Here is a 21216-nt window from a genome sequence, read left to right as displayed (position 1 = left end):
GTCGGATGGCAGGATGTTAGAAGTGGATCCTTTGGATTCCTTCGGTTCTTGGGGCCTTCATGGATCAAACTTCATCCACACCGCCCATGTATGCTCGATGATATTGGGATGATATTGTGCAGAGTTTGGCTGCTGGGTGAACATCTCTGGCTCTTGGTTGTGCTCTTGGAGCCTTTCCTGAACAGTTTGTGTGGTTTAGTGGGAGAGGTGCTGCTGGAGGTGGTGAGGGTTGTTGCAATGGGGGGATGTGCTTGTTTTGAAACAATGTTTAGGTGGTAGTTACACTACTGTTCTAAAGTGTGGGGTCATCCAGGCAAATTCATGTTTTCTTACAAACTCAATTAGCCTTTCAACACCATTAGCTAACACAATGTAGCATTAGAACACAGGAGTGATGGTTGCTGGAAATGTTCCTCTGTACCCCTATGGAGATATTCCATTAAAAATCAGCTGTTTCCAGCTAGAATAGTCATTTACCACATTGACAATGTATAGACTGGATTTCTGATTAATTTAATGTTATCTTCACTGAAAAAAGCAGTTTTTCTTTCAAGAATAAGGACATTTCTAAATGATTCCAAGCTTTTGAACGGTAGTGTACATGTAAAAGTAACATCCACTTGAATGCCAGGATCCAAGGTTTCGCTTCAGAACACTGATTCGTGTCAGTGGTTTAAATGTTTTGACTGATCAGCATGTAAAGCTATAATATACAATACACAATACATTTCAAATCTATTTAACAAAAACTATGTGAATCTAAATCTGGTCCTTCAATGGACCCTATGATGATGTTTGACATGGAGTTTAGTTTGCTCATACTGGGATGTTACTCAGCCTGTAAAAACCAGTGAAATAATGTCTTCTGAGGAACTGAAAAGAGTCCTTCTAAATCCAAAATACTATTTTGATAATGTCATCATCAACATAAAACCCTATTCAGTTGCACTATGACAAGTGTATGATGTCTACCTTTGATATTTGAACCGATATTATGATCAGAAATCTTGGTATCTAAGTCTCTGCCACTTTAACTGACAACTTCTTTTTCATTCTGAAATCCTGTGTATTAATCATTGTCATATGCTGTGCTCCCTGACATCCCTAAAACAATGCATCTTTCCCATTGAAAATATTGCTAACAGAGATTTACTTACTTGAATATTAGTCAAACATACTTTTTAATTAAAGAAACAGTTTCTGCATTAAATACAGATGTGAGAATGTGTGGTGAGATTCAGCTTTCTTTCTGAGAGAGCTAAATATGAGTAGCATGTTTGTCTCATTTTACCAGGGAAATATTGTCCTCATTCTCTGACCTAATTCTGCTGCCGAGCCCTGATCACAGCAACATGAAAGGTCTTCTTTATCTCTGGATGAGAGACAAAAAGACAGCAGGGCAGAAGAAGGTGTAGATAACTGTACAGGATAGCAGCGGGGGAGGGGGCTTCATGCCTGACATCCATAATAATTATAAAAATGCTATTGTCAGAATTCTGGGCGCTGAGACCACCTCCTGCAGAGAACATCCTCAAAACTCCATCCGCATCCCCAAAATAAAAAGACAAGACTGCACTGAGGCGTTTGTATGCATTTATAGAGGTTTATGGGATTTATCAGAGTGAAACATTTCTTCAGCTGTTAAAACAGGTAACAAACTGTTACTGTAATACTGTGGAATAAACTTCTGCTATTATGCTCTTGTGTAACAGATATGATACAGTTTATTTATCTTTTCCTTAGATAACTAATATCATGTATTCAATCTGTTGTTACCCTACACACAGAGGTAAAGAAAGATTATCCTCCATTCCTAATCCTACTTAAGTAAAAGTACAGAAGCATTATCAGTAAATGTACTTAAAGGATCAAAGTAAAAGTATTTGTTCTACAGAGAACCCGGTGTCTGCTATATTATCACGTATACGTTACTAGATTGCTAGTACTGGTGCATCAGTGTGTATAAATAGTGTTTTGCTGCTGTAGCTGCTTGAGGTGAAGCTGGTTGTGACTGCTTCATACATGGTGACCAGTTTAGTCCAGTGATTCCCAGATATGGGTCAGACTCTTCTGAGGGTCAACAGATAGATCTGTAAGGTCATGACATAATTATTGAGAGAGGGAAGGAAGACAAAAACAAATTAGATTTTTTCCCCTTGTTTTCTTATCCTTTTTTTATAATGTGCATAATTAGTTGGTAGAAAAAGTCTCACTGGTATGAATGACAAAAAAACTCACAGACATCTAGAATATGACAAGGGGCCAATGCTGCTTTATTTTTGGACATCGTTGTCTTCATTGTTGACAGGAACAGTGTAGAGGACGACAGGAAATGTCCCATGGCTATAATTACAGGGGATGTGCAGCTCACTGTATGTACCAGTGTGGCATACAGTGCACTTTAACTCAGCTATCAGGCTGTCCTGGGCCTTAGCTGCTTTTTTTGTAAGGATTAGAATCCAGAGAGGTTTGAAACCATTAGTTTATTCTTAAACAATAAAGCGTGTGTGTTTTTAAGTGAAATTTCACTTGTGACTAGTTGTCTAATAAATGTAAAGTAGAATAAAAGTGAATCTGAAATTAAATGTTGCACTTGAGCAACTATTCGCATTTAAAAACAATGGAAGAGATATCTTAAAATGTGTTCATGGACTGATTACAAACTGTATATCGCAAATCTTGGTTTAACATATGAAACACATTTGATAGCATGTGACAAGACCTCTCTGATTATTTGTATTCTGCGTGAGTAATAACAGAAACTCATTAGTAAATCGCTGGACGTTTAACCTCTCCTAGTGATTACTTAACCCCCATTAGGTTATCATCATAATCATTTCAGACACATGCCAAACAAAGCCAGCCTGTGTTGTTTATTGTCTTGTTGGCTTGGTGGCTTGACTCTTTCTGAGCCCAGTGTTGGACACCAATGGCTCACCGCATCTATTGGATTAAGTGAGGGATTTGAAACTGGGATTAGGCCATTGGACTGGAGGCAGCATGGGGGCTGCGTGAGCCTTTGCATCACTAACGCACCCCATTAGAGTGCATCTGTGTGTGTGTGTGTGTGTGTGTTTGAGTGGGAGGGTGGGTGGTGTGTGAAAGTGTGTTTGTGCGTCCCAGAGGCCACAGCGCGCAGCTTGTCTCCATTTGGTTCCATTGTTTGCGGCGAAGACTGTTAACCATGAACCTGTTCTGCTTCACACTGGTAAGATTCATCTTCTGAACTGCTGTAAATTCTAAGTTAGTCTGTTAGAAGGACTTGTTCAGTCACTGCAGCCTGAAAAGAGCTGGTAAGCAGAGGGAACTCAGAGTACGGCGGTGGGAGACACTGCTGATGTTATTGTTGTTGACAAGGATCTGAAATGGGCTCTCTGGAGGACGAGACAAAACTACAAACAACTTTCTGTCTAAGATTCATTTGCTTCCTTAGAGTCAGTCTTCCTTTGCTGTCCTTGAGCATTGTTCCTACAACTGGAAATGTAAATCTCACCATATTAGTGTAATTAATGATTAGATAATTGTAAATAATTCTGTTAACGTGGTGTGCTTCTCTGCAATTTCAGAACTGTACTATTAACTTAGTTTAGATGTTCAATAAGAAAAGATGAATGTGCTTCTTGGTGTTCACGTTGACTAGTAAAATAGGGGAAAAAACTTATAAGATTAATACCAGTTTAGTGTGTAGAATTAAATATTTGTCATGTCAACACGCTAGTAGCTGCAGTGCACTGTAGTAATAATTCTCGGTTATTGCCAAACTATGTGCAAGAGAGAAAAGCATGAGAACCACAGCTTATAGTGGTAACTGCACTCTGACTCCTCTTCCACTCAGTGTCAGGTTAAATTTAGCAGTACTAACTGTAAAACGTGTCATCGGCTTCATGAACTCAGAACCATAATAACTTTGGAGATGTTCTGCTCTACCTGAACAAACTGTGACAGATTTATGCCAGTGGTTACATAACTGATTCCCATGAGTTAAAACTGAAAAACTGTATGATGCAGTTTGAAACGTGGTCAGCAGTAGATACAAAGCATGTTTCAAGACAAGATGCAGAGTACGAATGTGAAATGCTTTTCTTGCAGAATGTTGGCTGAATCTCCCAAATACATATTTATTACATCACATGAATTAGGTGGATTGTCTCTTTTTGGCCTCAGGTGCTCATCCAGTTTTTTTTTATTTTTATTTTTTTTTTAAATAGTTTTTTCCACATTGCAGAAAATCATCCAGCTTTTCTTTTCACATGGTCAAATACTTTGAACAAATCAATGTGATCATGGCAAACTGCTTACATGTACAATTCTTGGACAGGGAAAATGAAGCACAAAAATATGATAGATATTGATTGTACATACTTAAATAACACACTTTACATGCAGAATTACAATGGAGATGTCAAACTGCTGAGTTCAGAGGCATGGTGTTGATTGTGTGGTAGAACTGATGACTGATGGATGATTCTACCATGATGTATTTATTCTGAACGTTCTACAACATGCAGGCTGATTGCTTTATTTCCTCAGGAGGGTTCCACAGACAGCATTTATGAACCAGCGTACAGCCAAACACTGAAGGAAGTGTCCAAGTACCAGTGCAGCCCTGCTCTTCTGAGGCGCAAAGCTGAGTGGAGGGGCTCAGATCCATCCATAAACTCTGTAAGTTTACTATCTGTAAGACATTCACACCTAGACCTTATAAAACAATGATGCTGAATGCAGAAGAATGCTTTCAGACTGTGGTTGATCAGGCATCTTCACCTAAAACCACCAACACTGTGTGTTTTTAGATCCTGCAAAGCCACTGATCACATATACAGACTGCCAGCAGTCAGTGCAGAAGCCTACATACTAGTTAGAACAAATGCAAAGTTCATCAGCTGCCAAAGGGCTCCAAGTTAATGCTGTATGTATTTCTTCCTTATTTGTTTGATAAAAGTTGTTTCTGTCTTTGTTTGCCAAGAACCGACCTCAGAGTGCCACAAAATTAAAAAGGGACAACAGAAGGTAAGTGTGTTTCATTGGTCATTTCTCAAACATATTTTTGGGTTTGTTTTAATCTACCTTTGCAGTAGGAAATAAAAATGAACATCATCATTTCTCATTTTAGATCATGTGTGCCAACATCAGCCTTGGATAATGAAATATTAGGTTGGTATAAAGCGATCACAGACACAGATAGTCGTATTTCTGACTCCATCTGACACAGTAGCAACTAGAGGCTCACACTGCTGATCTTGATCTTATGTTCCATGTTGAACATCTGTCTGTACAGCTACAATATGACAGCTTAGCACCTTCTTCTCCCTCCACTCTGTCTGTTGCAGAAAGAGACATTAATCATACTTGCTGGATGTCATCTGGTGACAAGAAGGACCTATTTTACCAAAAGAAAGTCCAGAGCAGAGGTAAAGAAATACACCCACATGAGCAAAACCGAAACGCTTACGCTGTAACCACAGTCCACTGAGGTTTGACTTTAGGTTTCAGAAACAGTTAATGACAACTTAGAAAAGAAAGAATTTATCAGAGTGTTTGTTATGATGCCATAAACTGGTATAGAACAATAAAAGAAGGTGTTGTCATTAACCCATGTCTAAGTTAAACACAAACTGTATTTTTGATTTGTATGTTTCACACTATATGAATGAAGGAGAATTAAAGCCTCATCCCATGTGTGAATTGATCCTACAGAGACGTGTAAAGCTCCCAGTCAGAGCAGCAAGCAGACAAGAGACGACAAAGTAAAGGAACTGAGTTCTGACAGGACACAGTCGGATCCACCGGCTGAGGTAAAACCACATTACTGTCACCTTACAGGTCTTTAATTAACACATTATCCAAGATAGATATAACTCTATATTCTCAAATTAGGATCACAGCTGGATTACAGCCAGTGCAAACAGAGCAACGTGGTGGATAATACTGAACTTTTTTCATATTCCGTGTCACTCACAAGTGGGCAGAATCACTTTAGCATCACAAATGATAATGATTTGCAAAGCTGTGCAGATGGCAGAGTGTAGGGTTTTGTAATCCTTTACCCACATGGCAGTGAGTGCCACAGAGGCACGCAGACACCTGCACTACCTGGACGCTTGTGCACATGGCAGTGCACGTGAGGGAAATGACTGTTTATCTTTGCTCACCATCCACGCTCTGCTTATGTAACTGGAGAAAACTAGATGAAATCATGGTAAAAGTGTCCGGTGTCATGTGAGGGGCTTTTAGAAGAAAATACATTTTATCAGCTCATGTGTGAGTACAGAAATCTGACTAATGCTTCAGCTCACTAGGTTTGTGTGGTTTGGACAAAGGTTGACAGTTGAAAAGTAAACACTGAAGAAAACATCTGAGTCTGATATATTGTCCACTTTGTTTTATACATATAAATCACATTTATTTATGTTTTCTATGTATTCTTTAACACTGGATTTTCCTGCATTCCATGCCAAAAACTGAAACTGTAGCAGAGAAATCACAAAAGGACAACAACAAATGATTGACCAGCATCTGTATGAAGAGACTGTTTGAAATCATGGTTGTTTAGAGAAAACAGCAGGTTTTAAAAGGATTAGCCCTGTCGTCAGCTTACATGGTACATGATTTAAGCAGTGGTGGAAAAATGATTTAGATTGCTTACTTACTTTAGTTACCGGTATTATTAAACTCTGAAAATACTCCACTACAAGTAAAAGTATTACATTTAAAAACCTGTTGAGATAAAAGCATATGCACTACCTTTCAAAAGTTTGGAGTCACTTAGAAATGTCCTTATTTTTGAAAGAATAACAGTTTTTTCAATAAAGATAACTTTAAATTAATCAGAAATACAGTCTAGACATTGTTAATGTGGTAAATGACTATTCTAGCTGGAAATGGCTGATTATTAATGGAATATCTACATAGAGGTACAGAGGAACATTTCCAGCAACCATCACTCCTGTGTTCTAATGCTACATTGTGTTAGCTAATAGTGTTGAAAGGCTAATTGATGATTAGAAAACCTTTGTGCAGTTATGTTAGCACATGAATAAAAGTGTGCGCTTTCATGGAAAACGTGAAATTGTCTGGGTGACCCCAAACTTTTGAAAGGTAGTGGATGAAAAAAGGACGTTGGCAGGCTCTGAATTCTTGGTATGTTTTATGAAAATGACATATTATAGTGCGAGTTTTCATGGAAAACATGAAAACTTTTGAATGGTAGTGTAAGTATTATCAGCAAAATGTAGATAGAAAAAGAAAAGTAGACATTGTAGTTTCTGTCAGCGTTTTACTGCTATCTATACTCCTATCTAATTATCTTGTTTGGCTCTGAATGCATCCCTTGGTTCTGTTTTTAGGCCAGTGAAACAACAGCAGACACAGCAGAACCAGTACAGGCTACAGGAAGACTAAAGAAGTTACAGAATTTGGTCCAAGCAAAGAAGACACATCAGACTGGATCTAGAAAAGAGAAGAGCGCATGTGAGACTAACAGTGAGTTATTGTGGTTTATGTTTCTCAGTTTGCCCAAGAAACTGTGCAGAATCAGTTGATACAAGGAGTTTTCTGCTCTTCTTCAGATCATTTGGCAGAAGTGGTGAGCAACAACAAACCAGCGCTAACCTGCATCGCCCTGCGCAGGAGGACAGAGAAGAAGTCCTCTAAAACTGCTGCATCGCCACAGCAGCTCCTGCATCAACAGGCCAGAGTTCCTCATGAAGACCCCCAGGAGGAAGGGGCTTGGAGTCCACAGCATGGAATTGATATGTGGAGCCCATTTGAGTGTCCACAGCCCTGGAGTCCATTCGACCACACCTGCCACCGACCCAGACACGAGCTGTGGGCCTGCAGTGGCACCATGTCGCTGCCCCGGAACGCAGAATGGGATCGTTTTGAGAGTCTGATACAGGAACTGGACAGCAAACAGTCGAATCTGTCTCCCCCACAAATGATCCGCTCCATCACAGACCTGCACCTCTCACAGAACCCAGTAAGATACACAATACTCTGGTTTTTATCACCCTCAGGGAGTGAAAGCGCATCAATAGCTTCTAACCAACTCACTAAACCAATAGTGTTGTCAGAGGAAGTTTTACAACTAAAATATGCTGCATGTTGGGGAACATCTACATCCTGGGGAATTTGCTTTTCATTTCCTGAAAGATAGTCAGATGGGAACACTGATGGCTTCCATGCTCTTATCTATTTGGCAAAAATAAAGCAACATCATTTACATTTGTCATCTCTAAAGTTTAATTAATTTTAGAATTATTTGGTATTACATTTTGTTGATTTAATCCATAAAATATGCAGCTTTATGGTCTGGATTAGAGAGCCTACTTGATATAACATGTTGAGAATCAGGCTGGCTGTTTCTTCACTTCCAGTCTTTCTGCTGAGCCAACCAGCAGATGGCTCTAGTTTTGTGTTTAACAGACTGTGAAATGTTCTTTTAAATGTTGTTTTCTTTGGCTGTATTGAAAACTGATGGAAGTTATTCATCCATCAACCTTTTCTCCGTCCGTGAAAAAAGCAGTAAGAGCAGAGCCCCTCTCTGTTTATTTTTTGTAGAACTGAGAGAACCAGCCTTCCTCAGCAGCTCACGTGTGTTAACTGTATTTTCTGTCATGTCTTAAATGCTGTTGAACTCTGACACATTTGATCTATGAATAGCTTAGTCTGATTTAAGCCACAGTCCAGTAGAAACCAGTGTTAAGGCTGCAGTGTGTCGCTCCCTCTGTTGCAGTTTGTCTGCAGATGGCTCCCAGATCTCCAAAGTATCATTAAACTGTGCTTTGCAGGGCTTGACTTTCTAACTGCACCACAGAGCTCTTTAGGGAACATTTAGACTAACTGAAGTGTAATTGAAATTTCCAGCTAATACTTGTTTTTCTTTATTGCTTTTATAGCATTTTAAACTAGTTTTTACAGCTTGCGTTCATTTTCAGCCTCTGTTAGCACCACTAATGCTTCACAAACTGCTGTGTAATAATATCCGTACAATAAGGTAAAAACAAGGCAGATTTTGTGAGACTAGCTGAGACTGTGATGGTGTGGACACATGCTGAAACTGGCTCATACACAGTTTCACCCTAAACTCCTTTACATGTATTATTTATACACTACCGTTCAAAAGTTTGGGGTCGCCCAGGCAATTTCATGTTTTCCATGGCATCCTACTTTATGTGTGGTCTTTGGTTTTAGATTGCTGCAGGTGTCTCTACAGCATCCCTCAGCTCCACACAAGACACACTCAACTGTCTCTCACTTCAACAGCAAATGTTGATAGCGGATGCTCTTTTATGAGCGATCAGGGATGGTGCTTTGATTGTATATAAAACTGGAAGTTGGACATACCTGCAGTGGTGTCTCCTGAACAGCAGTTTTGAAGCTCAGTGTGGCAGTGTCTGAGTCCTCTAACTAAGGAAGAACTCAAGGCTAACCAAAAAATTTGCAAATAGCATGGGTGGAGCTCTGTGTCATAAACTGTGCTGTGACCCACTCATCATTCAGAGTGGCCACACACTTAATTATGCAACTTTAAGCGTTAAGCCTTAATACTACTTATATGTGTAAGTAATATAAAAATTCAGTTGTCACAAACAAATAAATTAGTTCTAGACACCAAAATCATTTTTTTTTACCAGGAGTAAACATGTTTATTTCTGCTTTAAAGGTAGACATTTTAACATTGGGGCCCACGGAGACTCACTTTCTTTTGGAACCAGTCTCAAGTGGCCATTCAAGGAACTGCCTTTTTGGCTCTACAGCACTAGCTTTATTTTGCAGCCTCTGAGGTTGCCACTTGGGATGTTTACAGTGATGTCCACATTTATAAAGCAGTCACATACAGCAATTAGTAGAACACTCAGAGAGCGCAGTACCCCACCAAGGCTGTTCATTCCCCCATCTGGCATTGTCAGAAATGCAGCACTTTTTTTTATTTAGAAATGCAGCATTTTTTTATTAGTTATTGATGATCAGAAATCATGGCAACATAGAATGTGGCCATTAAATATAGATGTACCCACAAACAAAATGACCTTGCGCTGAGCACAGGTGTGTGTTATGCATGTGTACATTATGTAGGGATACTGAATCACGTGACTTAAATATGTAGCGGGTGGTGGGAATTGATGGGACTCAGAAACACCCCCACAATTTAATCAATTATTCCTTGTCTGATTTCCAACGGATAAGTCCTGGTTAGTCCGCAGTGGTCCATTTGTAGTGGGATCTCAATCATATGATCATCAGCAGGCAGCTGATGTAGTGTTCACATGTTGTCATAGTTACAGTGCCGCTATGCCGCTATCTCACAATGATACAGAAATCTTTAACAAATCCATAGATCCAGACTATAAGCCACATCACTGCCAAAATATAATCACTTGGTCCTTGTGTCATTTCTGACCTTCCCTGAAAATTTCATCCAAATCCGTTGGTCCATTTTTGAGTGATGTTGTGCACAGACAGACAGACAGACAGACAGACAAATGTACGCCGGTCATCACATAACTCAGCCGCATTTCTTGGCAGAGTAATTATCAGCTCAGAGCAGTAAGACTATGACTATGACTATGATCCACTCATTCAATATCAATAGTCCAGTCAACACTGGCTCCTTTTCATGTACTATACTTCCATGGACACTGTAAAAGCAATCATAAGTCCAGTTCCTAAGTTATCCTTCAACATTCAGTTAGAGGGACTCTTCTCTTCTCTCTTTTCTTTATTTCAGGTTTGGATATATCAGTTTTGTTAACTTAATGACTGGAACTTAACTTAACCTAATACATCAGAATTCACGATTGCAGTTTTTAGACAGAAATATTAGCGAAATTATGATTGAACTGCCTACATAGAGCATGAGATTTTAGTTATTTAACCTCCTATATTGTTACATCTTTAGTAACTTCTGCCTTACAGGCTGGTTTAATATACTGGCAGTAATTCAAATAGAATCATTGCCAGTATATTTGCTTTCTGCATTAAGGACAGTGGTGTTACCAGTTGCTTATTCAAGCACTCAGTGTGTAACAGTGAGGCCTCAGTTCACTAACGGTCAGCGGTTGGAAATGAGCCAACAGTCAGTATAACAGATGTTCTGAGAGCAGCTCAGAAAGACCACTAAACTGATGCTAATGGACGACCACTGCACTATTTAATGAAACTTACATAGTTTATCATGTCAGGAAAATGTAAGGTTAGAGATCATCAGATGAGCAAAATTATTATTGTTATGAAATACAATTAGATCAGCGCAAGCATCCAGTGACAAAAAAATAATTATAAAGAAATATATCTAGGAACTGCATGGCTGCCAGGGTTTAACCTAATTCAACATGGTCACAAACATGGAATAAACACAAACTGTCTGTGTTGTGGGGTCACATGAAGAACACACACGGCCATCTGTCACCAGAAAACTCACATTTTAATCTCTCTTTTACCCAAACAGCTGGCCAGATGTGGGAGACTTGACGCCCTCAGACAGCAATCGTCTTTAATAAAACCACAGGATAACAGAAGTTGTCCGGTAAGAGAGTCAACCACCTCTATCTGCCAGCTTGTCCATCGAGGAATTTCACTTTCTCACATGTGCATCATGTTTTTACTGGCCAGCTGTGGTGAATCCCTCTATTTACTGTGTGTTTTGTTGTGAAAGCAAAAGCAGGAGCAGAAGATTGAGCTGCCTGTAGTGTGGCTGCAGAGGAGGGAGGTGGAGACCTCATTACAGAGTGACAAGAAGCATGTCAAGGCCTCACCAGAGACGACGCTGACGGCCCTCATCGTATGTCACACAGCCTACAAAGCTTACGTACATACAGGCAGTTTTAGGTTCACGGCACTCTTAATTTGCTTTACTTCACACCTAATGAAATAACATCTGTTACCGAGCAGACACAGCTGTCAGCCTCACACCTGCCCTGACTGCAGACTATCAATCAAACTATCATTCTGCCATTTGACACAAAAGGTTTTACAGAGCTGTGCTGAATTCAGCAGTTATAGCACAGCAAGAACTGACAGGCTCAACCCACAATATATGTCAACCTGGTTCACAAGCTAACACGACAATATGACCATAGCATATAAAACATTTCACTGCTACCTTAGCTTCTTTTTTTCCCCAAGATATAAAAATGACACTCCATCATCCAGCTCACCGTTCTGACATTTGGATGACTGATAACCCTCTCAGTAACTTTCATTATTTTTCCAGGCACCCAGAAACCAACCAGCACTTTGGAGAGTAAACAATAAGTTAATTTGTTAATAAGTCTCAAGGCTGATAGGTTCTTAATCATTGACCTCACTGATTGTTTGTCAGACAAAAACAAAAGTTCTATATTAATATGGTGTTTTTTTTAATATACTATAACAGACTGTACTATATTAATATAGTGTTTTTTTAATATACTATAACAGACTGTACTATATTAATATGGTGTTTTTTTTTTAATATACTATAATCCACTGTACTCTGCCTTACTGTGTGCAAATTATTTGAAACAGAAGAAATGAAAGCAAGAAGAAAAAAACAGAACAAGGGTCCATCTAAAAGACTGGAACCATAGTGAGGAGGATAGAAGAGCTGCATTAACTGAGTTCATGCTTCTGTGGACCAAGTTTGTGATAGATTTGTGATTAATCACATTAAGTAAAGACAAATAATATTGTGTAACATTGTGAAAATGTGGCATTAACATTATTGTTAACATAGCATTTCTTAAGCTTAGATGAGTCATAAATTGCACCTGTTTTGTAAATTTTGTCATGCTGTTAAATAATGAAACGTGACTTTGCAGTGACTGATCCACTGTGTTCCATGTGCAGGATCACTGTGTACTTGTGGCTGGTTGTCCACTTGAGCATTACTTCTAATTTTAGCAAAATACAGGAGACCTATAATATGTCATTTTCGTCAAACATACTAAGAATTCTGAGCCTGCCAACGTCCTGTTTTCATCCGCTACCGTTCAAAAGTTTGGGGTCACCCAGACAATTTCATGTGTTCCATGAAAACTCACACTTTTATTCATGTGCTATAGACTGTATTTCTGATTAATTTAATCTTTAATCTTTAATCTTCATTGAAAAAAAAACTCATTTTCTTTCAAAAATAAGGGCATTTCTAAGTGACCTCAAACTTTTGAATCATAGTGTATGCTTTGGTAAGCTGGGTCATTTTGCATTTGTCTAATTTGTACTATTAAAACTAATAGCACACACCTAATTATTCTCAAGCATCCCTCACTTTAGAAAAGTCTGCCAAGCAGTTTCAGAACACAATGAAATCATAAGCCAAATACCAGTGCAATTTTAGTGACTGATGTTAATATGGTCCACGGCGTGAAAGTCCCTGTACAGGTAGAGGAAGTTTAAAAGCTTAGTACAGGTAGTTGGGGATTATACTCAGCACACACCTCCTAGGAGTCAGCTAAAAAAAGCAAGGCAACACTTGCAGGATTAAGTGTTTTCTTGCTGCGTGTCCCAGCATAAACTGGGATAGTGAGCTGCTCCGTCACAGAGGAAATCAAACACAACAGCTTAGTGTCCTGACTCAGCTATCTGGTTGGTTAGCTTTCTTTTTTGTTTGTCATAAATACTTAGTGGAAGGTACACACAGAAGATGGCAAAAGACCAAAAGCACATACTGCAGAGTGAAAATGTGACTTGTGTTTACTGTGCAGAAAAGAGACATACGGAAAGATGAAGCAGAGAAGAGACAAACTGACCAAGGAAGGCCGCTGACTATGGGACACAGGCGGTCCAGCAACTCTCTGGAAAGCCTCTACAGTCACAACAGTGGACAAAGCTCCTCAAGTAAGAAAGTTGTGGCACAGAGCCAAGTGTGTTCTTCACACCAGCACTCAATGAATTATGCAATCCTTGCTTGGAAGCTCAACTATCCTGTTACTCCTCATCAGATGTGCTAATTTGTTGAGCTGCACCAGCTGCTGACAAACCAAAAACCAAATCCCTATCTAGAATTTGTGCTGTCCTGTTACTGACATGTGAATGCCTCAGTTAGAATGAAACACATTAATTAGCCTGGCCTTTTCTGAAGCCTTGTTTGTGTGTTGCTCCCCAGGTGGAGTCACCAGTGGGTCAGACTGCTCCAGTAACAGAGACAGTCTGAGGCTGGACGATGATCTATTGTACACCAGACAGTTGTGTGGCAGAGCAAGAGTCCATACAGACTATGTGCCAAGTCCGTATGACACTGAATCCCTCAAACTTAAGGTAAACAAGTCCAGAAAATAAATAGAAATTACATAAAATATGTATGTCTGTATTACTATAGGTATATTATACTGGAGCCGGACTACTTTCTTTGTATATACTAGTTGACAAATAAATGTAACACAACTAAACTACACTTTCATTCAGGTGGGAGATGTCATTGACATCATCGCCAAGCCCTCCATGGGAATATGGACAGGCATGCTGAATGGAAGAACAGGAAATTTCAAGTTCATTTATGTGGATGTACTAACAGAAGAGAGTTCAAAGACACACCAGGAAACCCATATCCATGAAGTGAGCCATAAATCAACTGTCCATGAAGTGTTAAAGCGACTCAGTTTAGAGGTATGCTCTGCTTATTTGTGTTTGGAGTCATTTCATGTAGCAACACGATCATCTATCTCCAACAAGGAGTTCCTTCAGCTTCTGAACGGAGTTGTTTTCTCTCGTTGTATCAGGAGTACTCCTCGTCTCTGCAGCTGAACGGTTACCAAACAGTAGACGACCTGATGAGGCTGAGGGAGCATCACCTGATGGAGCTGAATGTGACTAATCCGGAGCACAGGCAGCGTCTGCTCGCCGCCGTCGACTCCTTGCAGCAACTGGGCTGTGAGTAATGGAAACACGGACAAGGTCATTCGAGGACAGCTTCACCACAAAAAATATGCTGAGATGTTTGGATGCAGACAGGAAAAGGGATAAGTGACATTGCACCTCCAGTAGATAAGATGGGAGGGTATCCGGGCCACAGCTAAAGAGGTTAAAGATAACAGGATAACCCCAAAGAGTACGTCCGAGAATAGAGCCGGATACATGAGGACATAACTGCAGACAGTTCAGCCTTAATGCACAGGAAGAATAACTGTAAAGGATTACTTCCTACTTATCTATTCAACTCTGTGACAGCACATTCAACCGACCCATCTTCTCTTCTTCACAGCTGTCAGTCAGTTGGAGAACGAGGCCTGTCGGGAGGCCAAGACTTCCAGTGAGAGCAGGAAGGCAGATATGAACAACTGCCCAAGAGACTCCGGCTGCGACATGCCACCCGACAGCCCCGACAGCAGCACGGCGAAGGCAGACTTTCATTTAAAAGAATCATTCTAATGCTGGTTTTATTCCTGCTGCTGCTGTTGATTTGACTTGTGAATCAAAGGCTGTTTTTTTTTTTGTTTTTTTTTTAAATTTGCTGCAACTGTCTAACTTCTGATGGGGTTCAATAGAACACACACGCTGAGCTTTTTACCACTTCAGCTCCAGCTGGATGAGTGTCTGTTAGCTGTAAAAGTTTGTTTCTTGAAATAAAATGTTTTATGAATCGGTTTTCTTGTCAGCACAGTTACATTATTACTGTAGCTCACATCACAGAGTCATCAAAGACAAGCATCTTCATGAGATGTGTAAACGTTCTCTGTAATGCAGAACTCATTACACTTCTGTCTCCAATGATAATATCAGCGTCATCTAGTAAAACTAAACTGTTTCAAGATACCCAAATTTGTCTCAGGCAGTAATTAATAATTTTCTTCATTACTCCGCCAAGGAACAGTGGAGTTATGTGACGATCGGTGTACGTTTGTCCGTCTGTCTGTTAAAAACATACTCAAAAATGGATAAATGGATTTGGATGAAATTTTTAGGGAAGGTCAGAAATGACACAAGGACCAAGTGACTAGATTTTGGCAGTGATGTGGTTTATAGTCTGGATCCATGGATTAGTTAAAGATTTCTGTATCACTGAGATAGCGGCACGGCGTCACAATAACTATGACAACAAGTGGACAATACGTCAGAACATTTCAAAAATAATAAATAATTATTTTAATGTGTAATACGCAATCAATTAATTTTTAAAAACTGGTTTGCCTGTAAATGTTTTTTAAAAAATTACAAAACATGTCCTAAAGCTTGATAATCTTGGAGAACCACAGAACAAAGAACAACATTTTTCAAGAAGAAAAGATCATTTTTATTGAACAGTTAACGTATCTGAAGCTAAAAGTGTATTGTAATGAAATTATTAGAACTATTAGTAACTAAAAGACAAAAATATTTTACAACATTCTACAACTTCATCGATTTTATGAAAAGGCAGCCATGTGAAAGTTTTAATAGCTAAAATGACTATCAAGTAAAACAATCATGGCATGACAGAAGAGAGGCAGAAAAAACGATGAGAACACTCACAGTAATATACTCACAAACCTCCAAAACACCTCATTATACTGCAAGAAAGGTTTTCATTTGTGCCCTAATCTGTCACACTGAAAAGAGGACGTAACAATAATAAATGCAAACATAAAATACACAAGTCATATGTCCAAACCGCTGAAAATGCTCTCAGAGGGGAAAAATACAACCATGGAAAATAACTCATATTTACATCAATTTATAATAAAGAGCTCTCCACAGCCCGTTTCCTCTGTTATAAAACAACAGTGAAGTAAGTGACATGGACAAATGCAACGGTACGGCTTTATTAGCTCAAATAAAACATGTTTTGGCCCAGTAACCACACACATGACCTTGTAATAACAACGTTAAATGCAAGAATGTCACAGAGACGACTGTTTCATGTGGATCTCAATATGACCCCTGAAGTGATGACACCACAGGCACACACAGCCACATGTTTCAAGTGATGGTTTTGATGTTCTACTCGACTTCTATTACTTTGTAACAAGCAAGAACAGTGATTCCTTACAGCAGTGTACATAGTGAACTACGTTAGAGAAATGTGACCACACAAAACCACGGGAAAATATGGGATATTAAAAACACTGCCTTTGAAGTGTTGCATGATGAAAGACTGCTGAAGAAAGTGGACAAATATGTTTGAGCATTTCATTAAAAAACAGATAAAGCAATAGGCCATACAGTAGAAAGTTCAACTGTCAGACATCTATCCACTCGGCTTTACTAAGTTGCCTAATAGATCAGTGTCCTGCTGCCGTTTTTTTCTGGCAATAAAACAGTGTTAAATCTAGATCTGAGCTCTGAGGTCACACTAACTTCCAGGATTGTGCAGCTGTGGTTGTTGTGCGGATTTGTTCAGCGACTGAGGCCTCCATGAGAGTATCTCGCATAACCATTGTCTGGATACAGAGAAAGCTCATCTGTACTGCTGAGCCCATTGTTCAGTTCTGAAAAAGACAACAGAAAATGTAGATGATGCTCTACTATACAGTTACACTACCAGTCAAAAGTTCGGCCACGTCTTCTATTTTAATGATTTTTCTTTATTTTCATGACTATTTACATTGTAGACTCTCACTGAATGGATCAAAACTATGAATGAACACATATGGAATTATGTAGTAAACAAAAAAGTGTGAAAGAAGTCAAAACACATTTTATATTTTAGATTCTTCTTTGCTTTGATTACTGCTTTGCAAACCCTTGCCATTCTCTCAATGAGCTTCATGAGGTAGTCACCTGAAATGGTTCTCACTTCATAGGTGTGTCTTGTCAAAGTAAAATTGTGGAATTTTTCTTGCCTTTTCAATGGGGTTGGGACCATCAGTTGTGTTGTGCAGAAGTCAGGTTGGTACACAGTTGACAGCTCTATTTGACAACTGCTAGAATCCATATTATGGCAAGAACCAATCAGCAAAGTAAAGAGAAACGGCAGTCCATCACTACTTGAAGAACTGAAGGTCAGTCAGTCCAGAAAATTGCACAAACATTGTGTTCATTCATAGTTTTGATGCCTTCAGTGAGAACAATGTAAACAATCATTAGACCTTAGAATTTCCCATCGTAGTGTTTGTGGCTGAGTCTAATTAGCACGTAAAATGGCCCTATTTCAGTTGGCTCAGAGGAGTCGGAAGCTGTAGTCAATCGTAACCACTCACAAGAATTTCAGAGGCCATGCCACGAAGAAAATGTGATTAACACAACTGTCTACATTATCAAAACTAATAATTCAAGTTGCTGTATGCATGTTTTTGACCTGGCAGATTTTGTCATATGACCTAAAATAGATTTATGTAAGAACCAAATTGCATGATTGTTTTTTGTGACAAAGAAAGATGTCCTTTAATAATTCCATCACAGAAAAATGAGAGCTGTAAGAGTCATTGGAAAGTCAAGACTGACATGGGACACATGATCTGTATAAGTGTACGTAAACTTTTGTTCACAACTGTATGTGTCCCTCTTAGAGGAGTGGATTTGTCCAGCTACAACTACAACTTTATTGTTTAGAGTATTATTCCCACGCGTGATTGATGTCAGAGCTGCACCTGAGAATATGAGCTTCTCCTTCATAATGTTAACTTCCCGACTGGATCGTCGCGTCACTGCACTCAGCATGATCTGTTCTGGGTTATAGTTCTGCATCCCACTTATCCTCCATCTGTTAAAGGACAAATAGATACAAACCCTCACAAACACACTGAGGCAGTAACTGTAGCTGTGTCGTTACATCTTTTAATTCAGTAATAGTGATACACATAAAATAATACACACTTAACAGTAGCACACTGGTAAAGAAGGGATAAACTGGCCTTGGGGTGTCGTGCAGAAAAAGCACAAGGAGGACAGACAAGGAGGGAGAAACAAAGGCCAAGGCAGACGCAGCAGTTACCTGATCATATGATAGCTGACAGATGCCAGGGGGCAGCGGAGGAAGGTAGCATGCAGATCAGGCAGAGCACAGGACAAAGTAAGAATGTCAAAGGAGAAAGAGAGGACAGGGAGACAGTGAGAGGTTGCAGCGTAGAGGAGAAACAACAGCCAGAAGACAAAAGACAGCAGGAAAAAAGAAAAAAGAAAGGAAAGAAAAGAGCAGAATGAACAGTCAGTGTAGAAGCAGCAGACTAAACAAGGCCACGGCTCAGCTCAGGCCCAAACACACTCAGAGGCTCAACGCTGCTTTGACAAAATACTGTTCAGCTTTTGAAAACTACAACATTTACTGTGGTAAAGCCTGACTCTAGGGGCAATTTATCCAAGTACAAATTAAAAAAGCCTTTACCACTTGCCTAGAGTGCTATTTTGTGCAGATTTTTTTTGGTTTTGAAGGTGGAAACTGTTGGCTGTGTGTTCTGGGAATAACTGTAATTTTTCCATGCTGTATGCACCACAAATAAAGTGAATCATTTTGTTATCTCAAGGAAATAAAGCTCGCTTTTTATTGATAATGTGTTAATTTATCTCATTATCTCGAGACAACAAAAGGCCTATTTATTTGTTGAAATTTCATTTTAAATGAATTTTGATTTCATTGTCCTGTGATGATGGGATAATTAAGGAGAGCTTGAAAATGGGTCTCTTGTCCAGATGATTAGACCTGACTTGAGATGGCTGCATTACTGTCAACAGTCTCAGCAGGATCACTGAAGTGCACTCGCGGGTGAAATTACAGTCGAGTTCTCCTTAACCCTCATGTTGTCCTGCGGGTCAAATTGACCCATTTTGAAGTTTGAATATGTGGAAAAAAATACATATTTTCACAGTGAAAACTTCCACATTTTCAACATTTTCAGAAATTTTTGAACATTTTTTGGTGAAAAAAAGAAGTTTTTCTGTAAGAACATTCAGAAAAAAATCAATCAAAATCCAGCGAAAATCGCTGGCTTTTGATTGATTTTTTTCTGAATGTTCTTACAGAAAATATTAGAACTTTTACTGATATATATATATATATATATATATATATATATATATATATATATATATATATATATATATATATATATATATATATATATATATATATGTAATTACTTTAGATATTTTTAGTATTTTTTGGAAGATTTATATTAATTTTTTGAAAATATTTACAATTTATATATTTTTCTAATTTTTAATTTTTAAAAAATTTTTATTTCTTGCCAAATTTGGGGATTTTTTAAAAAATAAAACTTTTAAGGGAAGCTTTTAAAGATTTTTTAAAAAAATTTCTTCCTGAAGATTTTGCAAATTTTTATAAATTTGGGGAATTTTTCTGCTGAATTCTGGGACTTTTTTTTTCAGACAAGGTAACAATATTTTTTGGTGCCCGTAAATGAGGACAACAGGAGGGTTAAATGACGAGGACGGATCTGATTATTATCTAACAGAAAGACACAACGCAGTTTCTGCCTGTAGATCCTGATTTAAGTAACGTCTGATGCACTGATCAGTAATCTGACATTTTCAGCTTAAATCAGTTGGTATAGTTGCCAAGATGCAGCCCTGGGGGAGATATATTCAACGATTTTTATTTATTTTACTAATTTTCTTCTGTCTCAGATTGTAAATATTGTTTTATTTTCTCACCTAAATCTCATTTTAATGTTGGTTTTCACTTACTGTCATTCACTTGGTATTTACTTGCGTTTTCAGTTGGTGTTTAGTTAAGTTTAGCTTGATGACAGTGATCACATGACACAAAGCAATTTTGTGTTTCCAGCGTGACGACTCCACCTGAGATTTTACATGCACTTATTCACACAATTCACACAAAAAAGAGGTCACCAGTGTTTTAGGGTTCATCAGTGATCAGAATGAGTGATAATGACCCTACTAGGCCTACTAGAAGGTGGAGGTGGTTTTAACTGACCCTTATGAGAATTATGTGCACTGAAAAAGGCCATTTAATGGCCTGATAACATCCGAATGGGGCTAGATTTTTGAAAAGCCTGAAAAAGCACAGGTGCAGCAGTCTAGTTTCCTCATGGACCACTTGAATAACGATGAAAAGTTTAATATGTAAACTGCCTATTTACTGTTTTAATAACTATGTTAATTATGCTCCCTTGTGGCTTCCACAAAGGAGTATAATTAAGGCTTAAGTGAACAGGCCAACAGTGGTAAAATGTAATAATTGCCTAGAAAAAAAGCAAAGACTAGTGGAAGATCTGACAAATTAAATGTCATTTTCTGTAGCAGAGGCGTTTTTTCTGTGTTGCCATCTTGTTAATCATCTTTCCAACCTCTCAGCTTTCTCTTCCAACCCTCGTTTACGTCCCACCCTGACTGGAAACCACT

General features: G+C 38.8%; 2 protein-coding genes across 6 annotated transcripts in view; one reads left to right on the top strand and one right to left on the bottom strand.

Annotated features, from left to right (window-relative positions):
• Window positions 1–3070: 3070 nt before the first annotated feature.
• samsn1b (SAM domain, SH3 domain and nuclear localisation signals 1b) lies at window positions 3071–15563 on the top strand. 2 transcript variants are annotated; one of them, XM_055017070.1, is made up of 15 exons: window positions 3071–3208; window positions 4531–4662; window positions 4967–5010; window positions 5114–5154; window positions 5331–5411; window positions 5698–5795; window positions 7347–7470; window positions 7569–7978; window positions 11450–11527; window positions 11657–11782; window positions 13686–13818; window positions 14087–14238; window positions 14386–14586; window positions 14700–14850; window positions 15182–15563. In XM_055017070.1, exons 1-15 carry the CDS (start codon window positions 3185–3187, stop codon window positions 15346–15348), a joined length of 1962 nt encoding a protein of 653 aa, XP_054873045.1. In that variant the 5' UTR covers window positions 3071–3184; the 3' UTR covers window positions 15349–15563. The 2 variants fall into 2 exon arrangements, with proteins under 2 accessions (XP_054873045.1, XP_035809374.2); XM_035953481.2 differs by having other exon boundaries at window positions 7347–7482.
• A 351-nt stretch (window positions 15564–15914) lies between these two features.
• gdpd5a (glycerophosphodiester phosphodiesterase domain containing 5a) overlaps window positions 15915–21216 on the bottom strand; it is a 40889-nt gene continuing 35587 nt past the window's right edge. For 2 of the 4 annotated variants that reach the window (XM_055017072.1, XM_055017071.1), the window contains exons 15-17: window positions 18830–18844; window positions 18486–18598; window positions 15915–17384 (exon numbers count right to left, since the gene is read on the bottom strand). In XM_055017072.1, the coding sequence (XP_054873047.1) occupies window positions 17293–17384; window positions 18486–18598; window positions 18830–18844 (220 nt within the window). In that variant the 3' untranslated portion in view covers window positions 15915–17292. The remainder of the gene's footprint in view (window positions 17385–18485; window positions 18599–18829; window positions 18845–21216) is intronic. The other 2 variants (XM_055017073.1, XM_055017074.1) reach the window with 2 other exon arrangements.

This window comes from Amphiprion ocellaris, chromosome 14 (genome assembly GCF_022539595.1).
Source record: "Amphiprion ocellaris isolate individual 3 ecotype Okinawa chromosome 14, ASM2253959v1, whole genome shotgun sequence".
Lineage (NCBI taxonomy): Eukaryota > Metazoa > Chordata > Actinopteri > Pomacentridae > Amphiprion > Amphiprion ocellaris.
This window is presented reverse-complemented; position numbering and strand designations above follow the sequence as displayed.